The following is an 18,582-nucleotide window of genomic DNA, read 5'->3' on the forward strand; positions in this document are numbered from 1 at the left end:
GTTCATGTCTGTAATCCCAGCATTTTGGGAGGCCAAGGCAGGCAGTTCACTTGAGGTCAGGAGTTTGAGACCAGCCTGGCCAACATGGTGAAGCCCTCTCTCTACTAAAAATACAAAAAATTAGCTGGGCGTCGTGGTGCATGTGTATAATCCCATCTACTTGGGAGGCTGAGGCAGGAGACTCACTTGAGCCTGGGAGGCAGAGGTTGCAGTAAGCTGAGATCGTGCCACTGCACTCCAGGCTAGGTGATAGAGTAATAGAGTAAGACCCTATCTCAAAACAACAACACAAAACAACAGCAACAACAACAACAAAAAGCAACCACGTCTGTCTTGTCTCTAAGCCGCATGCCATCTTGGGAGATCCTGGTGTGAACCTCATGTTGGTGCTGCTGACACAAACCCCCATCAGTTCTCTCACTGTCCGTCAAGGATGAATTAGCTCTGTGTGCGGCAGGACTCCAGCCCTGGAGATTCAGCAGGCCAGAGAACGGTCACGGTCGCTCACAGCATACGATTACATTCTAAGGGAGGAGAAAGACCAAAAACAAACTAGTAAGTAGGAAATGACTCCAGGCAGGAGCAAGCCCAGCAAAGGAAAAGTAATTGGGGTTAGGAAGAGAGTGATGGAGTGACGGGGGCAGGAAATACATCTCCAAGGAAGAAGCATTGAGAGAAAACCGAAAGAAGTGGAGAAGACAGCTCCAGACACGGGCCTTTGAAAGTCCAAAGACCAGGTATGTGATAATGAACCTAACGTTGCCCACAGAGAAGTTGGGCCTGTGCCCTCGGCCCCTGGGAGGTGATCTCCTAAGCCCCAGAATGCCTTGCCAGATGAAGTACCTTTGCTTACCTGGGGGCCTCAGGCCAGCCAGAGAGTAACTGTGTGATTCAGGGAGGGGCTTTGGGTTGCACTGCATCGGCGAGCTGCTGGAGGGGCTGGAGACAGATGAGCCATGTGGACAGTCAGCCACGCCCATGCAAGGGAGTCCCAGCAGAAACTCTGGACACAGAGGCTCAGACGACTCTCCTGACTGGCAATACCGCATGCGCATTGTCCCACATCACCAGGAGATTAATGCTGCCCATGACCCCACGGTGAAAGGACAATGGAGGTGCCGTGTGGGTGCGTTCAACTCTGCCCTGGGCAACTCTTCCCTTGGCTGATTTTCACCTGTATCCCTTCACCATCAGAAAGCATAACTGTGAGAGTGGGTGTGACAGCTTTAAGTGAGTTCTGGGAGTCCCTCTAGCAAATGATCAAACCTCAGGGCAGTGCTGGAGATCCTGAACTTGCCACTGGTGTCAGAAGTGAGGGTGGGCTTATGGGATGTCCCCTTTCATCTGATGACCAGTGGGCACTGGCTCAGTGTGTTCTCAGAGCAGCAAGCTGGTCAGGGTGGCCGGGGCAGTGAAGGAGGAGGGGAGGCGGCGAATGACACAGGAAGGGTCTGGGCAGAGCATGTATGTGGGTGCTCCGCTCAGCAGCAGCCCAAAGACGGGCCACAGAGCTAGCCTCTGGCTCAGGCAGTGGCTCGCAGGCTGACTCTCCCCTGCTCACCCCTACCTGCACAAGCATGCTGCTCTGGCCTCGTGCAGTGAGGACCTGACTCCCCAAACCAGAAGAAAGGAGGTGCTGAGAGCCCATGAACATGAGCAAATCCAGACTCAGGGAAAAATCCCGGCCGTACAGAGAGCCCCCTGCATGCCCGAGAAATGAGAATCAACCAAGTGCAGCCCAGCTCACCTGGCTCAGCACAGCCAGCTCACCTGCTGCCACCCACACGCTTCTCTGTTTAAAAGGCGTGTGGTTCAGGGAGAACTAATATTTAATGTACATCCCCTCTGTGCCACCACTACAGTAACTAACATGCCACTGACAGCCAAACCGATGCTGCTCTCCTGGTTGCTGTGTCCATGCTTATTCTGGAAAACATTGATCAAGAGTGGAAAACGTCTGCCAGCCTGCTTTGAGACGCAACCTGCAGTCTGAGAGCAGGTGGAGCCTTCCAGAAGCATGTGCTTCAAGCTGGTGGGATGGTCACAGTAACAGGTTTCTCAGTGTCTGGCAACTGGCCCTTCTAGGAAATGGCCAAGGATGCTGCTGCTGCAGGCACCAAAACCCACCCTGCCTGGCGCTAGTGGCCAGGGTCCGCCAGCTGCAGCTGGAGGCAACAGCCTGGAGAAGGGGATGGTGTTAGTTACCTGTGGCTGCTGTAACAAATTAACACAAACCCAGGGGCTTCCAACAGCTCAGTAGATTCTCTTGCAGTCCTAGAGGTCAAAGTCCAAAATCTGTTCCACTGGGTTAAAATCCAGGTGTCAGCAGGGCTGGTGCCTCTGGAGGCTCCAGGGTTCCTTCTGGGTTCTCCAGTGCAGAATCCATTTCTTTGTCTTTTCCACTTCTAGAGGCAGAGGTCACCTGCATCCATTAGCGTGTGGCCCCTTTTTCCAACTTCAGAGCCAAAAGCTACCACCTTGCCTCCAGGGTCAAGCTGCCACGTTCATGTGCAGGCAAAGCTCCCCATGTCCCTCTTATACAGACACTAGTGAACACATTGGGCCCACCTGGATCATCCAGGATGACCTCCCCACTGCAAGGTCGTTACCTACACCTGTCATGTCCCTTTGCCATGTAAGATGATAGTCAATGGCTCCAGGGATTATCACATGGTCATCTTTGGGGACCATGATTCTGGCCCAGGTTCCCTGCGAAACAGAACCAGGACAAAGCTCACCGCTGATGTATTTTCTTTGGCAGGGGTTTGGGGGTGAGGGGAGGGCATCCCAGGCTAGCAACAGGGAGGGGAAGGGAGGTGAGGCAGGTGCATGAGCTGATTATGGCTTCAGAAGAAAACCCAGTTGATGCTCAGCCACGCGGCCCATCTCCATGAGCCATGGTCTCAGAAGCGAACATCGGGGAAGTCGGGGAGAGGCATTTATTCCTTGGCTCCTTCCTGTCGTTAGTCCTACTTTGCCCCAAAGGATGTTAATTCGCTTCCCCAGTCAGTCCACCCCATGCTCCTCAATGTGGCCTTCTTCTCAATCTGGAACCTGGAAGAGGCGGAGCAGCCGGAGCCTCCACGGGTCCCTTCAGTTTGGCCCTGGCTGCCACAGACATTGTGGTCCCTCCACGGTGGGCTGGCACTCAGCAGCCCAGCCCTTGCCCCACCAAGGCCAAAAGAGCCTGGGGGTTTTTGGTGGCAAAGCAGCAAAGGCAGGGGTGGGTGGTGCTGCAGATATCTGGGAGGAACATAAATGAAATCCTGCATAGCAGGGAAATCACTTATCCATCCCCCAGCCCCAGGGCCCAGGGCCCAGCACAGGACCCTGCACTCAACCCGGCTCAGTGAACACAGCACCAAACGGACAGAGTGACTCAAGCCCAGACACATCACCGACCCCAGCACCTGGGAGTGGGGAGTTACTTAAACCTCTCTCTCTCTCTTTTTTTTTTTTTTTTTTGAGATAGGGTCTTGCTCTGTCACCCAGGCTAGAGTGCAGTGGCTATTCACAGGCATAATCACAGCTCATTGCAGCCTTGACCTCCTGGGCTCAAGCAATCCTCCCACTTCAGCCTCCTGAATAGCGAGGATCACAGGCGCCTCCCACCACACCCAGTTAATTTTTGTATATATATATATTTTCTGTCTGTAGAGAGACAGGGTTTCGCCATGTTGCCCGGGCCGGTCTTGAACACCTGGGCTCAAGCGATCCCCCAACCTTGGCCTCCCAAGGTGCTGGGATTTCAGGCATGAGCCATGGCACCCAGCCTGTTCACTTCTCTCTGAGTCTCCACATGGAAGCAAGAATGACATAGCTCCCAGGGAGTTGTTTCAAGAAGATAATCCCGTGAATGGAGTTTGTGAACTCTCAAGCATTGCTCAAAAATCAAAGAAAAAAATCTTTAGAAAGGTGTATGGGATGGTTCATCTTCTGTGTCAACCTGCCTGGGCTCTGGGGTGCCCAGACAGCCAGTGAAACATTGTTTCTGGGTGTGTCTGGAAGGGAGTTTCCAGAGGAGATGAGCATTTGAATTGGTGGATGGAGTAAAGCAGACAGCCCTCCCCAAGGCGGGTGGGCCTCCTCCCATAGAACAAAAAGGTGGAGGAAGGTGGGATTCACCTCTCTCTGCAGGGGGCTGCTAGTGCCAGCACCTGGATCTTCTCCCACCCTGCTCCTGCTAATCAGGGCTGCAGACGCAGGCTGGCATCTCTACCACCGGCCCTCCAGCTTTCTAGCTTGCAGACGGCAGGTTGTGGGACTTCTCGGCCTCCATAGTCAAGTGAGACAATATCATAATAAACCTCTCTCTAGATACTGACACAATGGGGTCTGTTTCTCTGGAGAAGATTGACAATTCTCATGCATCCCTTGCTTAAATATCCCCCGAGAACAACATTTTGGTGGCTAAAAGACAGTGACTTTCCTCGTCGACATTCTTCTGTTCAAAATAACAAAGTGGGTATTCAGAGGGAAAAAATAAAACAAATTAAGTAATTTATTAAGAGTCAATATCTTTGGGTGGACCCTAAAACTGACATTTGGAATGGTTTATTTTCGGTTTTTTGTTTTGTTTTGTTTTGTTTTGTGTGAGACGGAGTTTTGCTCTTGGTGCCCAGGCTGGAGGGCAGTGGCAAGATGTCAGCTCACTGCAACCTCTGCCTCTCAGGTTCAAGCCATTCTCCTGCCTCAGCCCCCAAAGTAGCTGGGATTACAGGTGCCCGCCACCAAGCCCGGCACATTTTTTGTATTTTTAGTAGAGACAGGGTTTCACCATGTTGACCAGGCTGGTCTCGAACTTCTCACCTCAGGTGATCCACCCACCTTGGCCTCCCAAAGTGCTGGGATTACAGGGACGAGCCACCGTGCCCGGCCTCAATGTAAATTTTAAAAGAATATAACTTGCAAGCCATTTTACTTATTCTGAATGAGCCCTCATGAAAACACAGCTGTACAGCCCAGTGTCAGGTCCACTGTGGTGGTGAAGGTGGATAAGCTTTTTAAAAAGCACTTTTAATAGAAAAATGTCTGTTTCTGGCAGACACTGTCATCATCTGCATTTTCAAGAATCCCGGGGTGCCCAAGCTGGCCATAAGCTGTGGAAGTCAAGTGTCTGTGTCTGCCACAGCCGTCTGCCCAAGAGCCCACCCTGGGTTCACCAGGGTCAGGCGGAGCCCACAGCCTCTCCTCTTCAGGAGATTCCCTCTCAAGCCCTACCGTGGTTTAGATCAGAGCAACCAAAACTGCAATCTGTACTTGGACCCACACAAGCACTGCCTCACGGCGAACAGGAGCCACGCTGGAGAAGGACAGCCGCTGCCCCAGAAGACCGGCGCCACGGGCCCCTTCCCTCACTGTTCCCTGACCTCTGGGAGTGGGGCAGCCGGGTTCCCCGCCCAGCTGGGATCCACGCCTCCAGACGTGGTGGAAACTGACTGTCCACTCAGCGCAGGCATCGACATCAGATGGCTCCTCAGCAGGAGTGGCCAGAGGGGTCACCCTCCTGCTTTTCAGGGTTAAATCTGAATCTAGACTCCACCAGGCTCCAGACAGAGCTCCAACTCCATCTGTAAGGTACTACACTAGCTCACGCCAGCACTCACTCCTAATCCTAAAATCCCCTCCTGCCGGGCTCTGTCCAGCCAAGAGTTCACAAGCCTGGTTGTTAAAGCCCCAGCCCAGCAGGGCACATGGGAGGCACTCGGCACTGTGGGCTGGATCCCCCCTGCCATCCTCTTCTGCCAACACGTCTGCCCACCTTCTCACGCAGCACCAACATCCCTTTCAGGAGTCCCAGGTTTAGCTCCCTTTGTCCACGAGAGCCCTGAACCCCAAAGCCAAGGCCTCGCCCTAAGAGGAAGATTCCAACCAAGACGGAGCTCCGTACCTTGACCAGTTCCTTGAACTTGGGGTCTTCCTTGGACGTGGGGTCGATCATCGTGCGCTCCTCGTTCTCCTCTGCCAGGGACAAAAGGAAGTCACGGTCAGCGATTGTGGGGGTAGCAGGGACATGGGGAGCCGGGGGAGGCCGACTCATCTCTGACAAATGGAGAAGCAGAGAACCCAGCACTAGGGGAGGGTGACTGTGAGGAACCGCCTTCTGGAAGGTGGATGGGGCCTCCTCCCGCCTTCCCCTCTTCCGGAAGGGGATGAAGTCAAACTCCATCGTTCTGCCTGACCTCGCCCCTCCCAGACTCCGCCAGCAGCTGGTCCAAACCATTTCCATGTTTCAGGAGAAATAAGGAGAGAGCGGTATTTACAGGGCATGAGATGCATCCCCTGGCCGGGATCCGTTATGTGGGAAAGCTCCAGGCACCAGGTAGTTCCCTGTGGCCACTATTTATAAATACATAGGAAGAGTTGGGATGGTTATAATGAGATGGAAAATGTTTGGTACATTCAGTGGAAAAGAATCAATATGCAATGTTGTATGAAAATAACATGCAGAAAAAATATTGAGAAATAAATAGCAAAAAAAAAAAAGGGGTGGTGGATGAGGTTTAACAGCGAAATGTGCTCATCCTCATCCTCTTTCTATTTCTCTACCTGTTTGCTTTCCCTCCATGTTTTAGCCTGGATCCCACAGACACCAGGCAGCCAGCCCAGCCCGTCATGGAGGACAGTGCCGTGGAGATGGTGCAGAGGCGGGACTGTGGAGGAGGCACCCACAGAAGCCAGGCGTGCTCCATAGCAGAAATGCCCAGCACCACACAGAAGCCAGCGGGCGCCGAGCACCTCTGAACACACGCAGGGAAGGGCGAGGGGGTCTCAGGCTGCCCATGCTGTCCAGCTCCGGGACCTGCACAGAGCATGGGGCGGGTGAGGCCCAGGTTCCACTCACCAGGAGGCTCTACACCACGCCTCTCTCTTAAAGAGGAAAAAAGGCACAAGAGAGGCTTCAGGCAGAAGCCAGGTACCCCCCAGGACATACAAGTGGAGACGGCCAGGACACAGTAGAGACCAGGGTCCCAGAGCCCAGACAGGCTCCCATGGGCTGGGAACACTGACCGTGTCAGTCAGAATGAAAACAGCTTTGAAGCTGGGCATAGTGGCTCACACCTGTAATCCCAGCACTTTGGGAGGCTGAGGAAGGAGGATTGCTTGAGCCCAGGAGTTCCAGACCAACCTGGGCTACATAGTGAAATCCCTGTCTCTATTTTTAAAAATAAATAAAAAATAAAATAAAATAAAATACAAAAGAAGGAAAGAAAATGGCTTTGAGTGAAACTCTGCCACTGATACAGATGTGATGCAGCTTCCCGGCAGCAGAATGTAAACTGACCACGTGGAGAAACTAAAAGTCACACAGATCTGATGCCTGAGAAGGACACTCCAGGTAACGTGCAGGGAGCACTTGGGAGTCCTGACGATGTCTCTGCAAAGGCCTCCACAGCCTCCCACTCCTGCTGGGATCAAGGCCAGCGTCCTCCATGCAGCCTCCAGGGCCCCTCTCCAGCCTCATTTCCTGCCCTCCTGGTGCAATCTGCTCCAGCCCATCTGGCCTTCCTCCTTGAAGCCTCACTGCTGCCTGCCCTGAGCCGTGGCACCTGCTCCCACTGTCCGACACTCTCTCCCTGGCCCATTTCCTTCACCCTTCAGATCTCAGCTCCCCAGCTCAGATCCTTGTGCCCAAACGCCAAATCTTCCAAGCTCTCCTGTCCCAAAGGACTTGGTGTGCCTGTGTGACCCATGTCTGAGACCCCCTCTGGACCACCTATCTCAGGTGGGCAAGGAGGAGGACCAGGCTGTGCATCCACACGTGTATGGGAGGGGGTGCAGGACGGAGAGCGAGCAGGTCACTACCCAATCCCAGCCTTCGGAGAGGCCATTTCTGGGAACAGCCCCTTCAACCCACAGTAAAAATCTAAGCATTGCCCTATCTAGCATGTCCTCACACCTAGCTCTCGCTGAACTGAGAAGCAAGATTTGGGCCCGCCCAGCTCATGTGGCCCCCACCAAGGGAACTCGCAGCTCCCTCCTGAAGGCTCTGAGCCCACGTCTGACCCCCCGACATCCCCTGGACTGGGCAGTGTGCCGTGCCTGCTCGGATGTCCCAGGACTGCAGGCTCCTTGAGGGGTCCTGCCCCAGTCAGCGGGACCACTGAGAGGAACGGGGCGTCTGACCCAGAGACTGTGAAAGTGGAGGACAGAGTCGCCGTTTCGAGTCTTAGTGTCACCAAACACTTTCTCAGAGGCATCTCTGGTCTTTAACTGTCCCCGTGGGGTAGCTTTCATTCCTGAACCCACCTAGAGGGGGACAGTGGGCCTGAGAGGGTGGGCGGCAGGCCCCAGGCAGGCAGCTGTGTGTGGCGGTGTGTCTGTCTGCGGATTCCGCCGGAATCTCCCGGCCACCTGGTGATGGTGATGGTAGGCTGGGCTCAGAGGCTCTGCACAGACCAGGGAGCAGCTGCATCTCACAGGGCAGGGGTCTGACTCAGAGCAGGCGTTTGCCCTAGATGAGGAACCTCTGTGTCTAGAGGCTTCGGAGCTCACCATCAGCCCCTGCCGCCTGTCAGCATTCATGACTGGCTCACCTTGGCCTGGGACCCCAGACATGAAGCCCCTGCGGGCCACTGAATACCATGGCCCTCGGTCCGCTAGGGGCTGCTCATGCGGCCTAAAGAGGAGCAATTCCCAGACCTCAGCGGGCCCCGGACTCACGGAGGCATGTTTAACACAGAGGGGCCTGGACCCACATACTCTCCTTTGGTAGGTCTTGGGGTGGCGAGGAACCCTCATTGCCGAGTGCCCTGGGACTTTCTGACATCCTGCATTGAGAAACGGGACTCCAGGGACTCTGGGAGAGAAGAAAAAGGCTGTGAGAGGCTCTTTGTTTTTCCTAAAAGGAAGCTGAGAGCAGACACCAGGAACCGTGCCATCTCTGAGCTGTGTGACTTTGGTGGTCTCTAAAGTGTGCCATGATCCTCTCGGTGGCTCCGAGACTGAGGCAGGACCCCTCGAGGAACCCACAGTCCTGGGACACCACAGTGGGTACGGCAAGTGCTGCCCAGCCCAGGGGGTGCCGGGGGATCAGACGTGGGCTCAGAATCTTCAGCAGGTCCGGGTCCACACCTGGATCGGGCTTCTCTCCACGTCAGTCAGAGGAGAAGCAGCGCCCAGAGGCCGGGGCGGGGGTGGTATCTCTGTGCCAGTGTTTTGTGGCAACCGAGCCCCCGCCCTCCCCACCTTGTGCATCACAGCAGAGCATCCATCAGCTGCAATAAAATGTGCCCAAGGACGGAGACCTGTCCTGCTCACCTCTGATGAGGGCCACCATCTTCACTGAGAGGGTCTAGAGCAGGGGGAGCAGCCCAGCTCTGGGGGCAAAACGCCCGGGTTTCAAAACTTTGGCACTTACTAGTGATCTCTGTGATCGTAGATCTGTGCCCCAGTTTCCCCATCTGTACAATGGGGATAATGATACAACCCACCTCACAGGGTCCCTGAAGGGACTCAGGAGCAGAAGCATTCACAGTGGACCCCCAATATTCGCTACAATGATGACTTCTATGAGCCCAAAGGATATAAAATACACAAAGGGGACCTCAGAAAGAGTCAGGTGCTGTGCAAATATTCAGTGAGTAAGTTCAGTTATTATTATTTTTTGAGACAGGGTCTAACTCTGTTGCCCAGGCTAGAGTGCAGTGATATGATCTTGGCTCACTGTAGCCTCAACCTCTTCAGACTCAGGCAATCCTCCCACCTTAGCCTCCTGAGTAGTTGGGACTATAGGTGTGTACCACCAAACCTGGCTAATTATTTATTTATTTTATTTTTTGAGCTGGAATTTCACTCTTGTTGCCCAGGCTGGAGTGCAATGGTGGGACCTCGGCTCACTACAACCTCCGCCTCCCGGGTTCAAGCAATTCTCCTGCCTTAGCCTCCCAAGTAGCTGGGATTTCAGGCATTTGCCACCACACTCGGCTAATTTTTGTATTTTTAGTAGACAGGGTTTCACCATGTTGGCCAGTCTGGTCTCGAACTCCTGAGCTCAGGTGATCCATCCGCCTCGGCCTCCCAAAGTGCTGGGATTACAGGCGTGAGCCACTACACCCAATTTTTGCATTTTTCAGTAGAGACAGGGTTTTGCCATGTTGGCCAGGCTGGTCTCGAACTCCTGAGCTCAGGTGATCCACCCGCCACGGCCTCCCAAAGTGCTGAGATTACAGGCCTGAGCCACAGCGCCTGGTGGGGCTGCTGTCTTCTAACTGGAGGGAGAGGAAGCCCAGTGGACCCCGGTGTGACCTCAGGTAGCATCACCAGCTCTGGCTTCGGGTCGGCTGGCAGCTGAACTTGCATTGGCATTTCTTCTCCATAAGCTCTTGCTGGCCTGGCCTTGTCACGGAAACCACAAAAAAGAGATGAACTGGGACTTCCCTTTGAACCAGGGTTTGGAAATAAGCGGAATGTTCCACAATCGCCTTCCAGATCAGCTGGATCCCAAAACACACTTTAAGGAAAATGTGTCTTAGCTGTTACCCATTACATCAGGCAGTGAGCGCAGGGGCCTGGGCCACTTGGCAGGGCCCACCCTGTAAGCCCAGGCTGCAGGCAGCTCTGGCTGGCCCAAAGGGAAGAAGCGTATTAATCATGTTTTGCAATTTCTTTTTTTCTTTTTTTTTCATTGAGTTGTCTCGCTCTGTCACCCAGGTTGGAGTGCAGTGGTGCGATCTCGGCTCACTGCAACCTCCCCCTCCCGGGTTCAAGCGATTCTCCTGCCTCAGCCTCCAGAGTAGCTGGGACTACAGGCTAACCACACCCAGCTAATTTTTGTATTCTTAGGAGAGACGCGGTTTCACCATGTTGGCCAGGCTGATCTCAAACTCCTGACCTCAAGTGATCCGCTCACTGTGGCCTTCCAAAGGGCTGGGATTACAAGCGTGAGCCACCGCGCCCGGCCTGTTTTCTGTATTTTCTGGTGTGTGGCATCTCGGGGCCGTGCTGACTGGAGAGACTGCACCTCCAGGGCGAGCTAATTCCTAGAGATGGTAACCCAACCTCTCTGGGCACACCTTTCACATGTAAACCCGCTCAGAGCCTGAGCCCCAGAGCCCAGAGCCCCCAGCCATCTCTTTTCTTGGGCTCTCACAGGGCACCTACACTCCCAGTCAATATCCTCACCCTAATCTCCCCTGGCCCTGGGGACATGCCACGCCATGCCATACCACGCCACGCCATACCACGCCACGCCACGCCATACCACGCCACGCCACGCCATACCACGCCACGCCATGCCACGCCACGTGGTGTGGAAGAAGGAGAGTCTTCTTCCTGAGAAGACTCAGGATAGCTCCTGCACCCCAAAGCCCACTGGTATGACTCCAACAAGCCAGGCCTAGGCCCATTCACCCAGCCTTGCCCATTCCTTCAGAGAAAACCACAGTAAGGGTATTGGGGCCGGACGCAGTGGCTCATACCCATAGTCCCTGCACTTTGGGAAACCAAGACAGGAGAATTGCTTGAGCCCAGGAGTTGGAGACCAGCCTGAGCAACACGGCAAGACCCCATCTCTACAAAAAATTTAAAAAGTTAGGTGGGCATGGTGGCACATGCCTGTAGTCCCAGCTACTCAGGAGGCTAAGGCAGGAGGATCACTTGAACCTGGAAGGTCAAGGCTGCCATGAGCTGTGATCATATCACTGCACTCCAGCTTGGGCGACAGAGTGAGACTCTATCTCAAAAAATATACACATAAAATATAAAATAAAGGCATTGGCCCTGCTCCTTCTGCCTCTGCCTGACACTGGTGCATTCCATGTGGCGTTCCATGGCGTGGTGTGGTGTGGTATGGCATGGTGTGGCATGGTGTGGCATGGTATGGTATGGCATGGTGTGGTGTGGCATGGCATGGCATGGCATGGCATGGCGTGGTGTGGCATGGTGTGGCATGGCATGGCATGGTGTGGCGTGGCATGGCAAGGTGTGGCATGGTGTGGCCCTGAGTAGCCTGCTACACCCCCTTTCAGAACTATGAGTTTAACAAACTATCTTTTCAACTCAGTCTTCTCCTGATCTGCTGGCTTCACCACCTGAATAATAAACTTACGTTTTAAGACTGGGGCAGAAACCCTCAAAGAAGGACTTGCTTTTCCTGATGGACTTTTCTAAACATGACCTTGAGCTAAGAACTTAGACTCCCAAATGCCCCCAGCATCTGATCAAGAGGCCAGATCTATCAGGCTCCTCATTGGCCTCCCCAAGACCAACTTAGTGCCACAGAAGCTCAACTGTCTCAGGGCAGGGAGCGGAGGAATGCCCCGTACCGAGCTGGGTGTCTTCAGGGTGAACATCTGCCAGGGCGGGGGACATCGGTGAGTTGATGGCATTCTTGCCTTCTTCCTGCAGGTCACTCACTGTTGAGCAAAAGGAAAGAAAAACCAGGTTAGTATACACGGAGTGCCGTGGCCTCACGTGTTGGCTGTGGACGCAGAGAGAAATCAATTCCTGTTTTTTCAGCATTTAACAAACATTCCTAAAAGGCCTGTTGCCCAGAAAGAGTCGGACGGAAAAATGCTCCGAACCAAGAATACATTCTGTAGTTCTTCCCCACCCCAAATATTTCCCAGGTCTCGATGAGCTCTGCCAGTCTGTTTTCACTGCTCTTTGAAACTCATAACTAAGACACCAAAGCTTCCAGATGTTTCCAGATCTGACCAAGGCCGCTGAGGCAGACAAAGCATGGACCACAGCGATGGGGCATGAGAGTTCCACCAACTGCCCTTCCTCTGCTGGGGGGCTGCATCCTGAACCATGGACTCAAGATGCTAATCCCCTCCGGTCATGCATACAGGTGAATCTGGAGTTTAAAGTGGGGTCACTGGTGATGGCCACGTTCACAGGGACAGAAATATGATGGAACATCCAGGTCAGGACTGCTGGAACATGCAACAGAATCTAATAAAGAGAGCCAGAGGCTTCAAGTCAGAAACACCATGGCCTCCCGTCTCAAGGGAGTGCTGAACAGTTACAGGGTCTGGAACGCCCAGTGATTAGGGACAACCCCAGAACCAGAAACGATGCCTCATCGTCCTGCACCAGGGACACCCTCCAGGCCTTTCAGCCGTATCCACCAGGGATGAACACCCACCCACACAGAAACTCTTGCTTCTGTGATGTCACGCTTTTTCCACAGTCACAGCCTCAGCTCCAACTGCACGTGGGACTCCAGGTTCCAGCCCCAAGATGCGTCCATGGTGCCAGGTGGAGGTAGGGTCCTGGCCGCTTTCACGGCCCTGGTGGAGGGCCGCTGGGGAGCAGTCCCTGATCACATGCCGCAAAAGTACCCAGGCCAGTGTGCCCGGAGCTGTCCCTCCTTCTCCATGAAACGGGTTCAGAATGAAAACCATATTTCCTCTTTTAACACCAGAGTCACCTCGAACCTTGAACACCTCCAGCTCTGGACACCCAGCCTCCACAGTGGCAGGCGATGGAGCAGCAGGGGGTGTGGCATGATGGCTCTGGAGCAGCAGGCCAGCGGGGCCCCACCCGTGCTGGCCGTGAGACCCCAGGTACGTCCCATTCACCTCTCTGCACGTCCCTCCATGTGGCATTTATAGGTAATACTGCAAAAATGCCAGGGCCTTTGGAAGAGCTGAATGTAACCATAAATGTCAAGCGTCCAGCCCAGAGCATGGCACGCAATGGGCTCTCGGGACACACCTGTGGACCCAGCTTTCAGGATGACACAACCTCCATCCTCATAAGGACAATGGCAGCGGGGCCCCAGGACACCAGCTCCTCTCATGTCAGCAAAGGTCCTGATACTCAGCTTCTGAAAAAGCGGACCTTCTTTTACTCCGTGTCCATAGCTGCACTGCTTAAAACAGCCCAAAAGTGGAAATAACCCAGGCTGGGCGCGGTGGCTCACGCCTGTAATCCCAGCACTTTGGGAGGCTGAGGCGGGTGGATCACGAGGTCAAGAGATCGAGATCATCCTGGCCAACATGATGATAGCTTGTCTCTACTAAAAATACAAAAATTAGCTGGGTGTGGTGGTGCACACCTGTAGTCCCAGCTACTCAGGAGGCTGTGGTAGGAGAATTGCTTGAACCCGGGAGGCAGAGGTTGCAATGAGCCAAGATCACACCACTGCACTTCAGCCTGGTGACAGAGCGAAACTCTCTCTCAAAAAAAAAAAAAAAAAAAAAGGAAATAACGCATGTTTCCGCACATGGAATTTATAGGTAACACTGCAGAAATGCCAGGGCCTTTGGAAGGGCTAAATGTAACCAAACCATGAACGTCGAGTCCCCAGCCCAGAGCGTGGCACCTGATGGGCTCTTGGGACACGGTTGTGGACCCAGCTTCTAGGACAACAAAACCTCCCTCCCTCATAAAGACAATGGCAGCGGGGCCCCAGAATGCCAATTACACACTCCCCACAAGGAAATATATTTGCATTTTAAACAGGTAACTTATCCTGGAGGACTGCCTGATGCAGGAGTGTCAGAGCCTAGGTACAGGTTGGGGTTAGGAAGTGTTTTGATTAGAGGAAGGTTTCGGGCACAGCCGAAGTCACTGAGTCTTGGCATTTGAGAACACCAGACGAATGAGTAAGCAAAACGTGGTCCGTGTATACCACGGAATATTATCCAGCCTTAAAAAGGAAGGACGTCCGGGCCAGGCTACTGCATGGGTGAACCTTGAGAATGTTATGCTCAGTGAAATAAGCCAGACACAGAAAGTCAAACACCGTACAATTCCATCCATAGGAGGTCCCTTAAGTAGGCAAATGCACAGAGGAGAAAGCAGTCTGGTGGCTGCTGGGGGTAGGGGGAGGTGGCAAATAGAGAGGTAGTGTTGAATGACGGCAGAGTTTCAGTTTGGAAAGATGAAAGAGTTCTGTGGGTGAGTGGGTGGTGATGGCTGCACAATGAGAACGTACTTAATATCAGTGAACTCTGCTCTTGAAAACGGCTAAGATGGTAAAGTTTACGTTATGTCTATTTTACAACAAATTTTTTAAATAGCAAAAACAAAAAAAAACAAACAAACAAAAAAGGCAGGCCCTCTCCAGGTAACCCACATTCCAGCCGCAAGCCAGCCTGGCTGCCGGCACACACTGTCCTCCACCCACAGCCAGCATCCTAAGGGAAGACCACTCATCATTGAAGTTCCAAAATCCTTAGCATAACTCTGCACCAGCAGTGGACAAATATTAAATGCCTTCACGGGGAAATGATATAGGCACAGAGCTTTGAGATTCCCTCCGCCCCCCCTCCCTGAAAATACTCCAGAAGATCCCCCACAGGTCACCCAGATGAGCTGAGAAAACAGGGACCAAATTTCAGCAATTATTTGTACCACGTGACTAGTTCCAAGAAGAGTTGTAACCAGCAGAGAGTCTTAAAAGGCAGAAAGGAAACAGGGAAAAGTGATTTTTCACAGGAATCCTTGGGAATATGATAGCCCTGGAGTACAGGGGGTCCGGTGGAAGTTCCATGTCCTGGCTGGCATCATAGGAACACACGACAGGTGCAGGGAGGTCCCGTCCAGCACAGCTGCCTGCAGTGCTCACGCCGACGGCAGAGGAAGAACAAAAGACCCAGTTTCCCTACGTGTGGAGGATCATACAGGTGGTCTACGCCCATGAGTCCTCTTGGCAAGGCCCGAGAGCTGGCACTGCACCCACGTGCCTGAGCCTGAGGGGTGGGGAGGGAGACCTCGGGGCAAGTGGTCAACGCTTGGAGGCAGCCCTGCTCACCTGATTTCAAAAACACAGAGAGGGAGGAGGAGAGGAGCCGCATTTTGAAAGCCTAGAAATTGGGTCACATGAAAACAGAGATTTCCACACCGCCCTTGAACATCAAAGATGACATTAAACAGGGCCAGGGATTTTGTGACCTCAATAAATGAGAAACGCACTCACGAACACGGCCCAGGGCCTGTTCAGCAGCGCATTCTGAAGGGGCTGGTTATGCATGATGGCCTGAGGGAAGCAAAGGCTTCGGGGGCCAGGAGGAGGGGGCACAGGCTGGCAGACCCCTCGGTTGGCAGGAGGAGCCCAAGCCTGTGGCCACAGAGCCCCAGTCCAAATCTCGCATTGCCACTTGCTGGTGTGTGGTCTTGGGGAAGTCCCCTCATCTCACTAAGCCTCAGTTTCCCCATCTGTAACATGGGGTGGTGGGAGTACCGGCCCCATGGGAAATTCCTCACATTTCCTGAGGAATAAGGGGAATCGTGAGCACCCACACATGGCCCACAAACCACTCCCCGCGAGTGGGAGAGGCAGCTGTGGATGTACAGGGTTTCTGTGATTAGGCTCCAAGAGAGGCACAAACTGGGGGAAGAGTGACCACAAGGCAGGCAAGGTCCCCCATTCCACAGAGAAGCATGGAGGGATCCCTGGAGGAGGCAGCAATTGAACTGGCCTTGAAAGAAGGCCAGGCTAACGAAAGGGCCTTCCGGGCTCTGTGCAGAGTGCAGTGGGGACAAACTAGAGCCAGTATGTCCAAAGCTGAACCCCATGAAGGTTTGACAGATGCCCTTCTGGGCCTTGTTACATTTTGCAGCCTGGGTTCCCTGAAGGACACAGCTCCTTTGCAGAGGAACTTTCAGCCTGGATCTGATCGTCATCTTCAGAGGATCGGTCTGATTTTTGGAAGGAGGGGCTGCTCTCACACCCTTGGCTTCCCCCGGCCCCAACCCTCACCGCCTGAACGGTGCCAGTTTAGTGGCTTTCAGTGAATCTCAGGAATGTTTTGGTTTTCAAAGTACCGTCCACTTGCCAGAAAGACAAACCCTTCAAAGATATGAAGTGCCGGCTGTCTTCAGTCACAGAGAAAGGTCTGCTGGCCCGGGTGTGCTGGCAGAGGCACGCTGGCACAGGCATGCTGGCATGCATTCTCTCAGTATCTGGAGGGTGTGGAGGGTGTGGGCTTCCAAGGGACTGGGGCTTGATTTCATGAGATGGGTGATTAAGGGAAAAAGACCGTCTTGTGCTTGTTTTCCTAAGTGTCTGCACTGTTCTAAGAAGAATGTCCCTGTCCACACGAATCCAGCAGCCGGCCACGAGGGAGCCGACGCCAACTCGTTCCCACTGCAGCAGAGTTCACCTGCAGCACCGCGCTCTGTGGCCTGCATGGGCGGCCAGGTAGGAAGAGAGAGACAGGAGGGCATTTGACAGGATGAGGGCCCCTTGGTTCACTGTCTCTGGAGATGGGCACTCCTCGCTCAGCCTGGGACGGCAGAGTGGGAAGTGCGGGCTGCAGTCACCAGATCTGAGTTTTCAAGAAAAGCTGGAAATATGGGGTTTGGTGTGGAATCTCCCCATTTATAAATGTGAGCCATTAATTCAAATTCTGTGGGCCAGCCAGAGGGCAAACAACCTCGGATTACAGGACACACATGTCCAACCCATATTGCTGACTATCCATGGGAAAGGGGAGGGCACCACTAATGTTTCCTGAACACCTACTATGTGCAGGCTACCTTCCATGCCAGCCATCCACTTTGTCTGTGTTCCTGAGTACCTACTATGTGCAGGGTACCTTCCATGCCAGCCATTCACTTTGTCTGTGAGGGAAGCCAGGCGCAGTGGCTCATGCCTGTAATTCCAGCACTCTGGGAGGCCGAGGTGGGTGAAATACCTGAGGTCAGGAGTTTGAGACCAGCCTGGCCAACATGATGAAACGCTGTCTCTACTAAAAATACAAAAGTTAGCCAGGCGTGGCGGCAGGCGCCTGCAATCCCAGCTACTTGGGCAGCTGAGGCATGAGAATCGCTTGAACCTGGGAGGTGGAGGTTGCAGTGAGCCGAGGCTGTGCCACTTCACTCCAGCCTGGCAACAGAGCGAGACTCCAACTGTCTCAATAATAATAATAATAATAATAATAATAAATAAACGAGTCTGTGAGGGAGTGGCTGGTCCTGTGCTGTTAGATGTAAAGCCCCAGAGTCAGGACTAAAGCCAGTTCTACCTGATCTTGCACCTCACTGTGCCCTACTAAATCCTACCTATCTTCAACCTCATCTTACTGGCCACCTCCTCCAAGAAGCCCTCCTGGGTGTTCCCCTCTCCCCAGCTCAAGCCACACAGCCATGTAACTATCTCCTTCCTGAACTTCCCTCCCTGCCAGTGCCAACCCAGTTCCTGCACATAGTAGGCCTTTTAATATATTCAAGGAACAGCACAACAGAGGGCTTAGAACCCCAGAGCCACGCTGCTGGTTTTGGAGCCCAGCTTGACCACTGACAAGGTGTGTGATCTTGGGCAAGCTACTTGACGGCTCTGTATGCCTCAGTTTCCATCTGTGAAGTGGGGCCTAACACACCTCAGAGAGATCACAAAGATTCAAGGAGACACGCACTCGGCACAGTCACTGGCACGCAGCAGCCCCTCGGGAGGCGTCAGCTTTGAGTGACTGTAATGGTGGAGAATGTGCGGCTTCCAAAGCCTCCACCCAAAGATTGGGCAAGGTTTAAAAAAAAAACACCATCGCTCCTGTTTGGAATTATAAGAACATAAGAGGAAAGAAAGAGAATCAAACACTAAAAGCATGTCATAAAAACCCTGCCATTTATACCTCAGGCCAAACGCAAAGGTTCCATCTTTGATTTTTTTTTTTTTTTAATTTTCTT

The 18,582-nt window shown here is 53.4% G+C and overlaps 1 protein-coding gene across 4 annotated transcripts in view; it reads right to left on the bottom strand.

Moving 5' to 3' along the window:
• Positions 1 to 18,582, bottom strand: part of PARVB (parvin beta) — a 136,211-nt gene that overhangs the window by 53,935 nt on the left and 63,694 nt on the right. For all 4 annotated transcript variants that reach the window (XM_028827619.2, XM_028827618.2, XM_077949370.1 and 1 more), the window contains exons 2-3: positions 12,267 to 12,356; positions 5,891 to 5,961 (exon numbers count right to left, since the gene is read on the bottom strand). In XM_028827619.2, the coding sequence (XP_028683452.1) occupies positions 5,891 to 5,961; positions 12,267 to 12,356 (161 nt within the window). The remainder of the gene's footprint in view (positions 1 to 5,890; positions 5,962 to 12,266; positions 12,357 to 18,582) is intronic.

This window comes from Macaca mulatta, chromosome 10 (genome assembly GCF_049350105.2).
Source record: "Macaca mulatta isolate MMU2019108-1 chromosome 10, T2T-MMU8v2.0, whole genome shotgun sequence".
Classification (NCBI taxonomy): domain Eukaryota; kingdom Metazoa; phylum Chordata; class Mammalia; order Primates; family Cercopithecidae; genus Macaca; species Macaca mulatta.